General features: G+C 37.6%; 1 protein-coding gene across 1 annotated transcript in view; it reads left to right on the forward strand.

Annotated features, from left to right (window-relative positions):
• The window catches only part of GPR98 (G protein-coupled receptor 98), a 289750-nt gene that overhangs the window by 124665 nt on the left and 146662 nt on the right, over positions 1-18423 (forward strand). Inside the window, exon 82 of the mRNA XM_009330315.1 lies at positions 1709-1809. Coding sequence (XP_009328590.1) covers positions 1709-1809 — 101 coding nt within the window. The remainder of the gene's footprint in view (positions 1-1708; positions 1810-18423) is intronic.

An 18423-nucleotide genomic window follows, 5' to 3' on the forward strand; every position in this document is an offset into this window, starting at 1 on the left:
CACCATCCCTGGAGGTATTTAAAAGATGTGTAGACATGGTGCTTAGGGACATGGTTTAGGGGTGGACTTGGCAGTGCTAGGTTAACAGTTGGACTTGATGATCTTAAAGGTCTTTTCCAACCTAAACGATTCTATGATTGTATGAAAATTCTATGTATGAGTAACAAAAACAGTGCAAGAGGCGAAATCCCCTATATATCCCTTCCAACAAACTGCCCTAACAGACTAAAGCTAGGCTCCTTAATTGTTTTAAAACCTCAGCCATGAAAAAGAAGGCAGAGAAGAAAACACACTGGTTTTCACCTACTTCATACAAACTGATTTTTTTTATTTAACGATAATGAAAGAATTTTTTGGCAGATAAAAATAAGCAGATTTTAAAATACAGTTAAGCTTCTAACTTTAGATTGTGTTAGTGAAAGTAAAAAGAAAAAGAGAAGCTGTAATAAACAAATGCAATTACTGGTTTACGGAAAAAAAAGTAAATTCATGAGACATATGCCATGGAATGCAAAATGTTATAGAAACTGAAGAAAAAACCAATACGAAGTAAGCCAATATGCTGAGGAAATATTGAGGAAATATTCTCTCTCTGAAACTGAGAGAAATATTTTGCTGAACTGGAAGCAATAAAGACCTGCAGGTTGTTGTTCAGCACTATTCATTTACTGTAGTCATGTGTTGTAAGAATGTATTTTAAAAATTAGAACAGTTTAGCCTGATTAATAGTTTGCCTTGAATATAACTGCAATGCCTTTTCAGCTTTGTTGGCTGTTTGAAGGCATTTCCTTATGTGATTATATTTAGTTAAATCCAGTGATTAACAAAGAGTGAATGTTATTATTTCCAAAGTTTTCTTGTGTATAGTTGTCTAAATATCATTGGCTAATTTTTGAAAGGTTTAGAAATAATTCTTTCTGCAATGATTTATTTAATTGATATCTTACAAGTAGTTGAGCAACCAGTCTGTCTCAAGAGAGAATAAAAGATCTGCCTTAAGCATCCAAATTCCTGCCCTTCCTGGGGTGTGGAAGTGCACAAACGATTAACGCTACTTGAGCTTTAGCAGTGTTTTCCTTAGTGGCTCAGCTTTCCCAGGGTCCTTCTTCCAAGAACTACTTACTGGTAGGGAAGGAGCCCTTCCCATTTCTGTTCTGTTCATGTTCACAGTGAATTAGTGAAACGAAAAGTGGTGTTACGCTTTCTGAGTACTGCTATAATAGATTTGTGCGCTGAACACAGATGAAATGGGAGGCTGGCATTCAGAAGGTTATAGCTATCTCCTAAAGAATGCTACCCAGCTGGAGGCAATTTTTTATTTATTTGTTTCTAAAAGCATTTTTGGATGCAGTAATATGAACACTGAAGAGTTACCTTTGCTTTATATTTAACTATTATGACAATCATCTATATCATGCAGAAATAAAAAAAAAAACTTTGCAAAAATGACTTGTTTACGTTATGTGATTATTTTAGCTCCCAAGCCTATGAAAAAGTTAAATAGATGTTAGTACTTCAGTAATAAATTAATGAGTGAACCCAGTGTGAACCAAAGTGAACATATTCTCTCTGTAAGGTTTGGAGTTTTTTTTTTTTTTTAATGATCTGCACCTTCAAGAGATCCAGCATTGTTGTTCTTACCTAGCATAGCTTATTAGCCTAAGCTTTAAATTTCCCCTTTTTTTTTGTTGTTGTTGTTTCTGTGTAGGTTTCACTTTGGCTATTGCCTCGCACCTTTTCTGCACCAGGTGTGCAATGTTTGCAGCTAAACTTCTCACTCACATGATGGTTGCTTGTTTGGGTACTCAGGTAAGAAAAAAGGCTGAAGTCTCTTAAGTGTAAATTAAGTACATCTTTACTTTCCTTTTCCTCACTTCCATGGCCATGTCTGAACAGACTTCCTTTTCTTTTCCACAGTGTAAACATTTTTGGAAAATGTAAAATTTCAACATATGATACTTATAATTAATCCAATATTCATATTTTATGTTGGGAATTCAATTTAAATTATACATTTTCTGAAAATATGTAGAAAAAACTTATGGATGATATAGCCACATGAGAAGATAGTCCTGTATGTGGAATAATAAATGTTTTGATGATGGGGTATATAATTGAGATAAAAGAGTTTCATCATTAACATCATTATTTATTAAATAGATTAATGTCAGTAATCATAAATTCTGTGGGAAAGTTTTATTTTTAGTAGTAGATGATGAAAGCTCTTTTGCACTTTAGGATTTGTAGGAAGGTATAGTTATGAAAGATTTAAATAATAAAAGAGAATAAACTGTAGAAGGTCTTCCTATTTCTCTCATACTGGTTCAAATAGTAGGTAATAGAATGTCAGCAAACCAAAGGAGCATATAAACGGAGAATATGTCTCTCTGTCCTATAAAATATAACTTCCTCAGCTTTGGTACATCTGGTGAAATGGAAAGCTATGAATAACCTCAAGTATCTTAAAATTACTTTATGGAAAGATTCCTTAAGAAGAAGATTTTATCTATTTTTTTAATGCTATAAAGAAGATGTAAATACAAATTTAAATATATGCTGAAGGCAGGGATGCTGTGAGAATTTAAGCATATTAGCAGGCAGGTACCTTGAGGAATGTGTCATATCAGGGAAATACTCTGTTGATAATTGAAACAGCCCTGTGTTACCTGTAAAAGTTTAGCAACTGGCATATCTCTGACAAGCTTTTGTATACTGCCATGGTTGGTGTATCATTTTATTCATGTTACCTCATGATACAGTTCTTTGTTGTACAATGGAGTGCATTCATAACGTTCATCACACAACTGGACTTAAAATAGAAGAATCGGGAAAGGTCCTCACAGCACTTCTAGAGATCACTGGATACTAGCAGGTTTCTTGCATTTTAGGGTGTAAAAGTATTTTGACATCTCAGTTCTTGATTTTTGAAACACATGCTTAATATTTTTTAATAGTTCTGTGTAGTTACATGAACAGTTAGTTTGTTCCAGGGACTGTAATGTGCATGGTTACTAGTGTACAAATGTACAGACTTAAGTTGAGACACAGAGCTCATAACACAGGTAAGGACTTGCATATGGTAACGTGTCAAGATTATACAAAACAAGACTACTGAGAGCTTTGCAGTGCATTTTACAGCCTAGAGAGAGATTTTGCAAAACCTTCTTCTACTTTTCCTTTGCAGTGAATGTTGAATTGTCTGTGTTCCCAGAACTGTTTGATATTTTGCATATAATGGAACTATCCTCATCCATGTTGCATTCTTTCTATCTCCAGTATTTTTCCATTTCTTTGGCAATATGTTGCATTTCCTGTACAGAGAAGCTTGTTTCTTTTTACAGTGAGTTTCTTTTTCACAGAAGTATTTTGGTTTTTTTCTATAAGGACTCCTTACCAGGTCTTTCGGATGCATTAAAACATCTTAATTTACACACAGAATCACACAGAATGATTGAGATAGGAAGGGACATTGGAGGTCATCTTGTCCAGCCGCCCTGCTCAAGCAGGGACACCTAGAGCCGGTTGCCCAGGACCATGTCCAGACGGCTTTTGAATATTCCCGAAGATGGAGACTCCACAAGCTCTCTGGGCAACCTGTTCCAGTGCTCGGTCACCCTCACAGTGAAAAAGTGTTTCCTGGTGTTCAGAGGAAAGCTCCTATGCTTCATTTTGTGTCTGTTGCCTCTGGTCCTATCACTGGGCACCACTGCATAGAGCCTGGGTCTCTCCTCTATGCATCCTCCCTACAGGTATTTATATATTTTGATAAAATCCCCCTCAGCCTTGTCTTCTCCAGGCTGAACAGTCCCAGCTCTCTCAGCTTTTCCTCACAGGAGAGGTGCTCCATCCCTTACTCATCTTGGTGGCCCTTCATTGGACACACTCCAGTATGTCCCTGTCTCTCTTGTACTGGGGAGCCCAGAACTGGACACCATACTCCAGGTGTGGCCTCACCGGTGCTGAGCAGAGGGGAAGGATCATGTCCCTCGACATGCTGGCAATGCTTTGCCTAGTGCAGCCCAGGATACCATCAACCTTCTTTGCAGCGAGGGCACATTGCTGGTTCCTGTTCAATTTGGTGTCCACAAGCACGCCCAGGGCTTTTTCTGCCAAGCTGTTTTTCAGCTGGGTGGCCTCCAGCGTGTATTGGTGCATTCATTCATTCAAGAAAAGTTAGTTTTGTTGTTTTGACACTGATTACATACTTAAAATCAAAGAATCATAGAATCATTTAGGTTGGAAAAGACCCGTAAGATCATCGAGTCCAACCATTAACCTAACACTGCCAATTCCACCCCTAAACCATGTCCCTAAGCACCACTTCTACACATCTTTTAACTATCTCCAGGGATTGTGACTCAACATTTCTCTTAAATCTATTGCGTACTTTTAGAGCTATTGAGTAATTTTGGTTGGAAACCACCTCTGAAAACTTTCTGGTTTAAACCCCTGCTCAAAGCAAGCCCAGCTTAGGTAAGGTTACTCAGGACACTGTCCAGTTGAATTCTGAGCATCTTTGGCAATGGGCATCCCACAAGCTCTCTGGGCAACCTGGTCCAATGTTTGACTACCTATTGTGAAAAATGTCTCCCAATATCTAGTTAAAATTCAATTTTTTGCAACGTCTTTCTGTTGTCTCTCATGCTGTCAGTATGCATCTGCAAGAAGAGTTTGGCTCCCTCATTTCTAGGCATTTCTATGAGGTAAGTTATAATAGTGATAAGATTTTCCCCCCTCCCACGCTCTTAAGACTGAAGGGTCCCAGGTCTTCTGTATATTTTGTGGTCTGAATATCTTGGTGGACCTTGACTGAACTTGCTCCAGTGTGTCAGTCTCCTTCCTGTAGTGGAGGTCCCAACTGTATCCAGATGTGGTCACGCAAGTGCTGGAATAGAAGGGAAGGATCACTTCCCTTTACCTTTTCCTAGTGCAAGTCTGCTGACACATGGTCAACTTGCCATCCACCGGAAACCCAGGTCTTCTTCTGCAGATCTGCTGCCTTGCCATTTGGCTCCAGCCTGGGCTGTTACATGGCGTTACTCTGTCACCAGCTGTATGACTTTGCATTTGACTTTGTTGAACTTTGTCAGAAGTCAGCCCATTTTTCCAGCCTGTTGAGTTTCCTTTAAACAACAGCCTTACAAATCACCCGCACCCAGATTTTTGGGTCCTCCTCAAACTTCAGTGTGACCCTCTGTCCCATCATGTATGCCCAGATGCTTTAAGTAGTATCAGCAACTGTATGTCAACTCCTGAGGAGTGCCGCTAATAACCAGGCTCCAGCTGGACTTCATACCATTGATCACAACCCTTCAAACCTCATAGTGCAGGCAATTTTCCACTCACTTTATAATCCATTTAACCAAAGCATGTCTCAGCCTTTTAATGATAATACTGTGAACACCACAGAAACCGTGTCAAAGGCCTTACTAAAGTTATGGTAAACAACATTTGCTGCACTTGCCTAAGCCGGTCATCTCCTTATGGAAGGAGATTGGGTTAGTCAGACATGATTTTGCCTTCATAAATCTGCGACGGCTGCTCCCAGCCACCATCCTGTCCTTGCCCTACGTAAAGCTTCCAGCAGGATTTATGCTATAACTGCCTTGGGGACTGTGGTCAGGCTGGTTGGTGTGTAGTTCAGCAATTTAATGATTCATCTCTATGCCTAAAAGTCGATCAGAAGGAAGGACAAATAAATTGATGCCTTACCTGTACAAAAAGCACCTTTAAACATGGTATTAAAGGGTCATTTTCATAACTGTCTATATCTGAGGTGAAGAGTTGAGGCCTAACTGCAAGTTCAAAGTTCTCAAAAACAAAAAAAAAGTCATGTTTGAAATAGTATCCCAAATCAGATTTTGTTGCACTTTGAGGCATTGTTTGTGTGACTTGCCTTCGTTCTCAGCTTTGGTCTCGTTATTTCGTAAGATATCTTTATCATCTTTAGAGTTACTTAGCTGCATTCACGAACTACTCTGAAACCGGCATCAGTATTTGCGCAGGACTTTATAGTAACTTTGGACTACAGATGCTACTCAGTCTGAGAATTACTTGTTTATTTCTGAAGATACACTGAACATGATTTCCCTGATTTACTGGTAGAATTTTCATTCCAGGTCCTGGAAAGCTGCTAAACTCCTGTTTCTCCATTCTCAGGCCAGTGCTGCAGCTGCTTTGCTGTAAAATAAACATCATGCTGTCACACACACAGTTGCCAAAGAGTGTGTAGCCAGATCAGGTACAGTTATGAGAAATATTTCACTTGAGTGGCATATTCAACTAAAATTCAGTTTTCATGAAAGTAGTCTATGTCAACTTATATCCAAAATACGTACAGAAAAACCTAAACAAAGGTGTTTTTAAAGTTTAACCTAAAGGGGAACTAAAATAAAAAGTTGCTGCATTTTCTATTAAATGCGGCTTTATTTAAATGTTATAAACATATCACTTTTAAATTTTCATATACTGATGTGCAAGCATAGTGTCAGTAGTATGCCTAGCAGTTCTAATCTGCTGACAATTCCAGGTTTCAAATAGTAACTCTATTGTAGTCTTGAAGGTTTCTTCTCAAGGTTGGGCAGGAGCATGGGCATGGGCATGGGCATGGCTGGAGACCAGTTCAGGTGGAGACTGATGGCCCAGGGCTGAGCTTAAATAAAGCTGCGGGGCCTATGAGCAGAGAGTGTAGGTGGAGACTCCAGTTGGGACTGGTCAGGACCATTAAGGTTTATTACTGCACTCAATGCTCTGACATAAAGGCAGCTTCTCTCATTTTATGTTGCTGCCTAGTAAGCATTTTAAGCATGAAGGGAGGGTTTGAATGTCTTTGTTTTTCAATCTTTCTTCTTATAAGTAGAATCAATTTTGAGAATTAGTAAAACTATATATAAAGAAAAACTATCTGAAAGGCATGTACTTCATAGGTGGAGAAAAGTGGGAATCACTAATGCAGGAAAAGATTACAGAAGGTAACAGATTAAGATAGAAAGGATTTTCTACTAAGGTATAAGAGCATAAAAATGCCATTATTGCCCTTTCTTCTTCATGTACAAAAGTAATACTGAGAAGTCAGATATCTCTGGCTACTGGTATATTGTGCTCTGTTCCAGCTGCTGAAGGACTTTGAAAGTGAGAAAGCTAACTTCAGCTTGGGCCCCCAGGCTTTTCTGTCTGCTAGCTGGTTTTTGTTTACATACGTTGCATTTAAACTTTTCTATGAAACACTGATCTGTGCAGAATAATTTTTGAGAACAGTTCCATGCGGTGTGTTAATATAGTAATTTAGTTTAATTTAGTTTCATTACAGAGGTACCATTTAGAATGGTTCTAAGTCCTTTTGTTATTCATTCTCAACCCCTAAAATCCATGGTTCTCCTGATCTCTTTTCCTTTCGCCATGCAATTATTCTGCAGGTTTAGAACAAAACTTTTCAAAGAGGATTTTAGCAGGGTAACTGCTTGGTCAATTAGCTAGCTTGGAGAGGAAGTAAAGACAGTTTGGCAGCAGCTGTTGAAGAAAAGAAAGTGGCTTAAAGGCAGAGTGAAAAGAGAAAGGGTATGTTTGACAAGAGTGAACTGAACTACTGTGCTAGCTGTTCTGAACAGCTGAAGGAAAATCTTTATACAGTTACTTGTGTTGTGGTATGTTGGCATATGTTCTGCCTAGAGAGAACTAGCTTCATTAGGAAACCCAAGTTTAACAGAAAACTCTAAATAGAAGACGTTTGTACAGCTATACCCACCTACAAGTATTTGGAGAGTATACATATGATTAGATATTACCAATACAATTAAAAGTTTTGTGGTTTTACTAACCAATGACTTTGTATAAGAGGAGCTATTTAAGACAGTTTTAACTGAGAACTTATTACGCACTTAATAATTCCTAGTTTAAATACAAAGAAAATGTTAGTACTTTGCATTTTTATCTAGTAATATTTAGGCAATAGTAGACACTGATTTGTGCCTAGTAGATCTCAAACCACTCTAGAGAATGAAGGAAGCTGGTGTTTCTGTGTGCAGTTATATTTTTGCCAGAAAATATAACATCTAAGAAGCTTTTCAAGGTAGCTTCATGGTTCTATACATACGTGAATAATTAGTTTTCCTTTAATATCTGCACTGGATGTTTATTAGGCTTGTAGGTTTTGTTTTTAATTGCTACCAGTGCACTAATTACTGTTATCTGTAGATGGCAGTCAAACCTTTTCAGCACGGTGCTCAGAAATTTGCTTTTCCAAGGCTGTGCCTGCTGTGTGGTTGCTCACAGTAATTTGTTACTCTGTCAGTGATGAGGAATGGTGATTCACAATATTTGACCTTCATTTCATTCTCGGTGTGTCTAGAGCTTCTAGCGTTAATGGAGCATTTATAAAGCATTCAAGAATAGATATTTCACCAAACATTTGGTGAAACTCATTGGAAAGACATAAAAGACTAGATATTTCTGAATTTTATTTTTTTCCTTTCCATTCTGATATTTACTCAAAGAATCATGATGCCTCCAACAAACATTGTTTCTTGAATCATTAGTCATTGTATTTTGTTCGTTTGTTTAACCAGCATGTTATAAGTTCATGCAACAATACCTTAAATGCACAAGGAAATAAAATTATGGGGCTGAGATTTTCAGTTTTGGAGTAAGTTTAGGTGAAGATTTGTGTATTTGAAAAATTAACATATAATGAGAACATACTTCATAGTGTCTCAATACAGTCATACTAGTCAATAAAATTCTTCTTTTCAAAAAGCTATAAACCTAGATTACAATCTTAATAGGAACCATTGCTTATGGCTCCTGTGCTTTTGCCTGGGCATTCCCAGGCAGAAATATATGAATAAGCACTCTGTACGTGGCTTGTGCACATATACTTAGCTTGATGCATCTTGTCCACATTACATTTCAGTCTGGATGCATAGGCCATTTCTACAGCACGTGCTGAGTATTGCAAATAACATGAACATGTGCGAAGTTCTCCATTTAGATTTTTCATGTGTACACTGCTGAATGCTCTGTATATGTGCAGTAGCTATTTCTCCGGAATATTTGAACATTCCCAATCTATTTACAGCAATAATTGTGTACAAATGGCCTGCTATTCTTCTGGCCAGTAATGCAAAATTAAAGTCTAATGGTCAAAAAGAAAAAAAGGCATATGGAGAACTGTGTCATCTTACTTTTGTCAAAGAGTAAGTGTATATTTTCTAATTCAACCAGTCCTCAAGCTACAGTAGCACTTAGCATCATCATCCATCACTGTAACATCTGTAATAATTACCAAGCTGGCAAGCCAAATTCATCCTACCATTGACTTTGATAGAAATGCATGATGAAGAATTATACTTATTGTGTTTAACTGTTTGAAAGCTGTGCGTTATTCAACCTGGGCAGAAATACAAACACACATATCAGGTATGTTTTTTAAGAAGAAATTGTGCAAACAATCCTAGTTAATAAAATTGTTAAACACTTATTTGAAAATCATAAACTACAGCCTTGGTAGAATTGTTTTATTATTTGGACTTTACTCAGATTTAGAGGAAGATAGAAAACACAATTCTGCCAGAAACTAAGGTAAATTTTACAGTTGTGATGAAATCTCAGAAGAGGTGATGCAGGAGCAGAATATGAATGATCATAGGCCCTGTCCACCGTTGTATGAAAGTGAAACTTCTGCATTAACTGTGAAATGTTGCTTCTGCTGTATTGTCGTTAGTCTTAACCCTTCTCTTCCAAACTAGGGGAATTCTCACTTTCTCCCATACATAATCAAAACCCAAAAGAAATTGTTGTATATACGTGGATAGGGGGAGTTTGCAAAGAATATTCTAGAATGCGGTGGGTAGAGTGATCCTCTGTACCATCCACCACAGGGGCAGCTTGTGCCAGTACGTGGTTGAGTGCCTGCCTCTCTCCTGGCAGTAGAGGAGTTGAATTCATGTCAATTCAGTCCTCCCTCATGGTAAGCCTGCACTTTTTAGTCAGCTGATGGGAAATACTAATTAAAGGCCTGTTTCTGAACAAGCCTGGTGCAGAGCTTCACTAAACTCCATGTCCATATGAAATATGAAAGTCTTATGGAATGGGAAACAACAAATATTTTTATACATTACTATACAGTTAGAGCCTAGTTGCCCAGGGTGGGGGAATTTGCTTTAGAAAACATAATTGTCTTTGAGGACAACTAGGCTTGAGATTTCCCTGCTGTGATTTCCTTGCTGTAACCTGACAGCAGTGAATAATGCTGAACGTGGTACCATCAGCCCTTCATGAAGTTGAGCAACCCATAAGGTTTGAGAGGGCACAGAGTGAGCAAGTGGACTGGACCCAGTGATCCAGAATTGGTGCCCACTCTCGAAATTCAGCTCCATGTTAATGTGTTTTTTCCTGTTACTCTTCAATGTAAAATGTTTCAGTAATAACAATGATGAGTAGTAGGTAGTGTTATTCCACCCTTAATGTCAGTGTTCTTATCTTTGGGATAATAACGTCTAAAAAATTCTCATTTAGAGAAGGAGAGATTCTACAGGTGTTACTTACAGTGGGAAGTAGAAGAGATTTCCACTTCTGTTAGAGGAATATTGTAACTTATTCAAGAAAACTGGACATTCTTTGTACTTTGGATTACTTAATGTCATTAAAGTGTTCAGAACCTTTCTCAAATGAGTACCCAGCCATTAACTCCCTAGGTGGGATTTCATAACAGCTAGATTTCTTAAGGACATTATGCAATCTCGCTGTCCCTGCACAGCTTGTATTAAGACAATTGTGGAATATTCCATTCATCCTGGGGTAAGTGAAGTTTCCATAGGATGGGCAGATTTTCCTGCTAAGCCTTTTGATGTCATATTTCCTAATAAAGGAAGACAGCCCTTCTGGTAATCATTTGATCTCACAGGAATAAATAATTAAATATTCTTGGAGGTCTGGCTCACATTACTTCCACAGAGGCTGGGGTCACACTGAAGAGTCAGTGTTAGACTTCAGTTGATACCACATGATTTACTTAGTTGATCAAATATAAGAATGACAATTATGTCTTCCAGCAAGTTTGTATTTAGAATTTATTTTCATTTTGTAGTAGAAGAGTAGTGAAATGACTTTAAGTTACTGCATTCCTGTTAAAATTAGAGTTCTGTATGGCATAGCTGGCTAAGATACCTGTTGGGGATGTCAGAAGGGAAAGATGCATCAATAGGTATGTTTATGGGGGTAAGCTGCTCTCCCCAGTTCCTTACATGACATTTGTACAATCACATTAAATACATACTAGTTGCTTTACAACAACAGTCACGGTGTTCCAGGGTGTGTGATGTATATTCCCTAGTCCTGCTGATAACATCTTCCAGTATAATACAACATGTAGTGATTTCTTGGAGTCTCACCTGTGTTCTTTGTTACCTTTGCAAGAAGAATTAGCACCTAAACCTTTCCTCCCAGTGACTATGTTAGTAGGTTTCATACTGAATTAGTTAATTACTTATTGGCTGATTTCAGTCATTCCCACCGAGTCAGAGCACGGTGTTAAGTTCATGCAGCTGCTTTCAGAAGCAGTTTCAACATAGTGATAAGTAGAACTATTTGGGGATTAGTTTACATAAAAGACAATTTCGTAGTAATCTAAATTGAATGCTTTTATAGCAGAGCAATACAGTTTTATGATCAGTAAGGCTCTGAGGGCCCATCTCTATTACATTATGCTACTACTTGTGAGTCTGCAATGTCCAAGAAGAATCAGATAGTCAAAGCTGGAGCTAATCAGGGATTTGTAGTAGAAGAAATCATAATGTATCTCAAGGTGTCAGTGACTTTATAAGCTGTATTGATCACATATATACACACACATTTTAAATATATATATATATATATAAGGTGTCCTCAGGTGATAGATAAGATATATGAGGTCCTTTAGAATCTAAGGGTCAAGAAATCCTTATCTCAGGCAGTGGGGGCACCTGATCATCAGAGTAGGTATTATACATAATGTAACGATGAGGAAGGACTGTTACCATAAAACAACAAGCAGTTCGTTTCCCTGATCACCTAAATATCATGTGAGGAAGTGGGAAGAGTAGCTTACCCAGGGGAACCTTATTGCAGCATCTTTCACTTTTTTCCAGTAGAGGGAGTCATTTTACCTATGGAGTTCCATCAGATGTCGAATTGCTCTGGCTCTGAGAGGCTTGATATAAACATGACGCCATCTGCAGATACTTAAAGCTAAAGCTGAGGCAAAAGTAAAAGGCAATGTAGATGCTATAAGAACGGATCTTTAAGGTCTCAGTGTGGGGAGTGTGGAGATGTAGAAGCAGCTGAAACACCTCTGTCCCATGGAAAGAGGGCAAGAAGAACTGCTCTACTAGTCGTGGCCAGCATGATGGAGTGTGTAAGAAATAAATCTGAAATACTCATATAATTTAAATTTTCATCAACCAACACAGGATTTTGGTCTCTCACTGATAACTTACTGCTATGGCAGTACCCATATATTTCTACTTTTCCTATTCATAGGGATAATGTTATGTTACCACCCTTGTTCACTTTTCTGATGTTGAGTCACCATGTAGTGTTAATGTGCAGGCTGTTAGTATCTTCTTATAGATTATCTCCTAGTGTTTGCCAAAACTCAGATATATGAGCAATACTATAGCATATGTTAGAATGCTGCTACATTATCTCACACCTCCTGTCCTCATTGCAAACAGTCAAATGTTCTGTTTATCACTTTAAAGTATAAGAGTATGAGATTTCTATCAGCTAATGCCTTCCAGCTCTTTTTTCATTATACCCTATTTTTTCCCAACATCACAAACAGTTGGGGACCACACACAGAGAGGAAAAGACAGCAACATTCCCAAGTTGCCTATTCATTCCTTTTCTCTGTATCTTACTGTAAAGCAGGTTATACTGCTGCCTCTCTCTGCTTCATGCTTTTCATTGTCATTTTTCAACTCTTATTCCCATTTTCTGCCTCCTTTCTTCATCTCCCTTTGTTCTGTCCACTCATGTGTGCCATTCTGCTTTAATAAAAAGGTAGATATCTGTTGCTTCTCCTAATTAGCAATTCTCCCATTGCTCGTTTCCCCACTAAAGGTTTTCCTCAGCCCTGTCTTGATGGAGGGAAGAACCTCATCAGTTGCTGTTACCCATAAATTCAGGCCCTAGCAACAGCTCTGCAGTGTTAATCTGAAGTTTCCAAAACATTCTTTATTTAGCTTGTCTTTTGGGGGAAGAAATCCAGAGGCTTTCATGAACGATAGTGCCTCAATGGTTTCCTTTACACCTAATGAAAATTATACTAACCTCTGGATGTTTAGCTTCTGTTTTTACTCCACCACTGTCACTTTGTTTGCTTACTTCCATGTGCAAGAATATGTGCAAGAATATTTTTAAAGGGTCTTTTTGTTTCCATTTTTGACAGTTTTCTCATGACCTACTTCTTCAGATCTTCCAGACAGCTAGCGTTCTATACGCAGCAGATTAACAAGTCCTTTTCAAGGCTTAATTGGTTAATTATTGGTATACATGAAACCAGAGCCTGACCTTGCCAGATTCATACGGCAAGTGTAGTTTTAAGCGTATTGGGGTCCTGATTGCATTTGAAAATAACTGAATAAGATTTTCATGAATACCAGCTTACTAATGATTACGGTTAACTGTGATTAAATACACTTGTATAATTTTTGATAGTTTAATCAGCAGGCTATAGTAGAATTTTATACACTGGTGGACGTGATTTTGTTCACACAGTGATTTTTTCCTGTTGTTGTATAGAAAGTGCTGTTTGAAAATGACATTATGTGGATTTATAAGAATCAAACAAACAGGTCATAACACAAAGACAAGACAGACCATTCATTTTGGTTAATCTTTTATTGCCCCATGTAGGTCATGTCAGTATTTTGTGCTAAATAAAATATGATGTGAAACAAAGACACTAATACAAATGTAGATCTGAATACTCTGAAGAACGACCATGAAAACCATAAATGCTGGGAATGATGGTGAATGATCAATGAAATAATTAATGAAGAGTTTGGGCTCTATATTAGCCAGAGGGAGAAACTGGGAGCCTATAAAGTATATGTTCATGTGCAGAAAAAAAATAAACTGATTGGGTTCAATTGTGAAAAAAGGCTTAAAAACCATGATGGTTGATCATAGACTATGCTGTATTTCCATATTTCCCTTTTATTGGGAATCTTTTTTTGTATTAACAGATTTGGAAATTCAAGCAATCTAAAAGATTGCTTGCATAAGAGGGCCTCATGTAACAAAATTGCAAAGTATATGACCAGGTCATGTCACCTACTCTAAAACATTGTACAAAGCAGTTCAAACCCACTGAGGTGCTATTTTGATGGGAAGCCAGTCACTGAAGAGACATCATATATCAAATTCTGCCCAGTTCTTTCTAAATCAATAGCTAGGCAGCTGGTGGACAACCATTCATTCAAAGAAAACGAAGGAACCAGGAAAGCTCTTTTTGGAATAAGATAGATGAAAGAATAGAAACCAACTTCTAAAACACAAGGCATGTGCATCACTAGAAATTAATTTGTGTGGCTAGAACATTTTGCTGGGGATGATAGAATTTCATGTATCTCTAGGAGAGAAGAGAGAGGGGAATAAGCAAACATGAAATAATTAACTACTTTGTTTTACTTTACAGCTGGAATGGGATAGGAATCTTCCCTTAGTCAATAATTGTGGGTCAGCTGGCAAGAAGTAACTTGGAAAGCACAGGAATTCAAAGTCTTAAGATTGTCTGTCTGTGAGTAAACAAACAGAATTGAATCAAATGAACACCCGCCATCTCATCATTTACCCAGGGATATGAAATGTCTGCTCCACCCAAAGGATAGATTTTCTGATTAAAAGTGTTAGCCCCCCCCCAATATTTATCCCTGGTCCTTGCACAGGTAGTGTCCAAAGACTTGCAGCATTTTATTGTGTCCTGCAACAGTTTTAGATATGCTGTAGTCCATGGTCTGATAGAGAACTGCCTCTTCCAGCCAGTCCAAGCATAGATCTTTCACCACTGTATAGAAGCACAAGGCAAACAGGGGACATACAAATGTTTTCACTATGTTATACGAGGTCAAGTGGATCCTTCTTATGTGTGCTTTTAGGGTGATTGTGTTCTACAGTGTCCAGGTTCAAAATCAGGACTCAGCCTTGAAAGTAAGTTATGAAATAATTTCTCTTTTTGAGACAAAAAAATTTCTAAAACAGTAACTGAAGCCCTGGTTCATCATAGGTGACCTTTTTTTTTAATGTGTTCCCACAATGAGAACAGATTTGGGAAGAGGGGGATCAAGCAGTCATACAATGTAAATGTGTCCCATGAAGACACATTAGTCCTCTAAATCTAACATATAAATGTATTGTATCTTCCCACCACGTCTTTCTTAGGTGTGCATGATTCAGCACAAAATAAGTCAGAGGCAGATAGAGAAATATGTGGCTGAAAAGTGTAGATACAGAAGTGTCTGTTCTAGGCAAATTTACACTTAAAAGAGGTTCATAGTTGCTGCTATTTGTTACATCTGAAGTATTTTTAAAATATTGGAAGTTGTGCTTGAATATAATCTGTGATCTAGATACAGTAGTGTACTTCAATTAGAGACAATTACGTGAACATTTTCAAAATGTCTCCACGGGAGATAAAAGACTGAGCTCTATAGCAAAATCTATCCTCACATTAAATCATGCTTTTTAATTGGTGCAGATCCTTGCAGTCTCTTACCTTGGAGCAGAGTTTTGGGTAGATGGGTGGTTAACGTGTTCCTAAACCCTCATCTTAATGATTGCCAAGTCATTAATTCATTGTGATACACAGAGCCCTACCCTTGACCTGGGAAAGGTTAAAGTGATGTTCATATATTAATCTTTATATTTTGTATAAACATGTACCTTACCTTCTACTTTATGCAGACCAATATATGGCATTAATACTTTACAGCTCATTACTATCTTTTAGCTGAGATCACACATGATGGCAACTAATCGCTTCAGGATAATTATTAGTTGGGGGGTGTCAGCTTCCCAACTTCAAAGAACAAAAGCTTTCAAGATATATTTAATAGTAAATGCTGTCTATTGTTAAAATACATTTTGTTAATGTCAGACTGGTTTCTTAAAGTCTTGCATAAATGTGGTTTCACTGGAAAGGGAATGGAATAGAAGCAAATAAGGAAGTTGGATGAAATGGTGTTCACCATGTGATTAGTAAGTCTAAAGCATTAGATCTTCAGCCACCTTCTGTATTATAAAATCCTGTGAATTAGTGATGGAAAGGTCACATTTATCTTCCTCTACCTATGTGAATTTTTTCCTTTTTAATGTATTCTTGATTGTGTTTATTTAATAGAATTTTAAATGTATTTAGCTTTGATGCTTCTAGCATTTAGATTGTAAGCTTGCTTTGTTCTGTGCCTGTATGCTCAGTACTACTAAAAGGATAAAATCAAAGGTGAACTTGATCTTAATTGTACTAATAGATCATTCCTGACATAGCAAGCAGATGTAAAGCTACGTTCATCTTCTGTTTAGAAGCATGAATGGAAAATGTGTCTTTTTATCACAAGCACAAATAAGAAGTAACTCCTTTGAAATCCAGTGACAGCCATGGACCAAGCCTGCAGCTGAGCTTGGCTTTGGCCAGGAGCAGGAGTCACTGGGAATTTCCCACCAAACCCTCACTCTCTTGTTGCCAGGAAGATTTAGTTCAGTTTATATAAACTTTTACTAAGCTCACCCTAATTTAGGGGTCTAGAAAGTATGCATTGTAAAATAATAAAAAGTGATGAGACCTCTCTGAAGGTAACTGTTCACAGCTGTCAGTTTTAACATCCTGCTGCAGTATGTGACACTCACGCACATGCACAGAGCTGTAATGACTTTCACAGCATCTGCTAATGCTTTAGGTCTTTCAGGTTTAATTTTTTTTTATCTTTATACTGAGATCATTCACTTTTGGAGGCAGAAACACAACAAATATCACTTTGCCAATCTAAGCAGTCTGTCCAAAGGCATGTATCATTCTTTCCTGCAGCTTTCACATTGGCAAGTGTCCTTACTAAGTTTCACCACAGGAAAAGGCACCTTCAGAAACTTTCTTTGTCTGGAAATGCTGAGATTCACAGACATTATTAGTGAGCTTGATAAATGTCAGATTCCAGTAGATAGTCTGTTTATCAAAGGAAAAAAGATGCAGTTTATTTTTCTAACCTCTGAAATTACTGACACATTAACTCCAAAATGTAATATCCTGCAGGATTATGCTAACATTTAGCTATGTATAACACAATAGTTGTCCCTTTTTCAAAATGAACTGCCTAATTAGTTAAGATAGTTTTACAGAACTGGAAACATTTTTTTATAAAGCAAAAACAAATTAATGTGAGCTTTTATTTTTCAGTAGTGCATTGCCAGCTTAATTAGTCCATAGTTGTGTACAGGTTGCTCATTTGTAGCTTTATTAGTTTATGAAGTGCTGCACTGTTTGTGATGCTTACAATGTGCTAAACATTATAAACAGAAACTTGAAGAAAAGAACTCATCTGAGGAATTTGTAGTATAAAGAATCCACTTTGCCCTTAGCTTCAGCAGACATCTTTCCTGCCTGAAGTTTCCACTGAACATTGCATCGTATTACCCTTTCAGAATATTTAATCTTCTAAGTTGCTGAGGGTTGTTGATTGAGATAAATATATAGCAGATGACTCCAACTTTGGAGGTCATCACTTGCCATCACTGATGAAAATGTAAGTGTTGTAGCTTCACTTGGCTTATTTCATATTCCTCCACAATTTAGTCTTAAATTGACCACAAGAAGTTGTAGTGATGCTGTCCGAACATGCACTGAATGATCTTGGATGCTAAATAATCCTACATAGGTCCATTACTTAGACAATCTGGTATATCACACAACTGTAGTCAACCACTGAGGGAACACCAAACTACAGAAAAGAAATGGTTTGTAAGACTTCATTTCGCACCATCCTAATTTTTGATCTACTATACAGGTAAAGACTTGAAGAACTTGTAGCTATTGTAATTAGCTTTCAACCAAGGTCCAACATTATGCTTTCAAAACTTCAGATGAACTTAATACATTTATTTAAGGGGAGAGAAGCATGATTTTTAAATAGGATTGCAGTTCTATAGGGTAAAATAAATGGGTAGAGTCCCTGTAATATAATTTTCAGAATTTCTAGTATGAAACAAAGGGAGTTGAGATGTATTCTCAACTCAGGCTTGACATTCTGCTTTTTAATATTGTTTCATGCCTGTTTATATACTGGGAGGTCCCAGCTGACTGGAGGTTAGCAAATGTGACACCCATCTACAAGAAGGGCGGGAGGGAGGACCTGGGGAACTACAGGCCTGTTAGCCTGACCTCAGTGCCGGGGAAGG

Source organism: Pygoscelis adeliae, unplaced genomic scaffold (genome assembly GCF_000699105.1).
Source record: "Pygoscelis adeliae isolate BGI_AS28 unplaced genomic scaffold, ASM69910v1 Scaffold178, whole genome shotgun sequence".
In the NCBI taxonomy this organism is placed as follows: Eukaryota; Metazoa; Chordata; class Aves; order Sphenisciformes; family Spheniscidae; genus Pygoscelis; species Pygoscelis adeliae.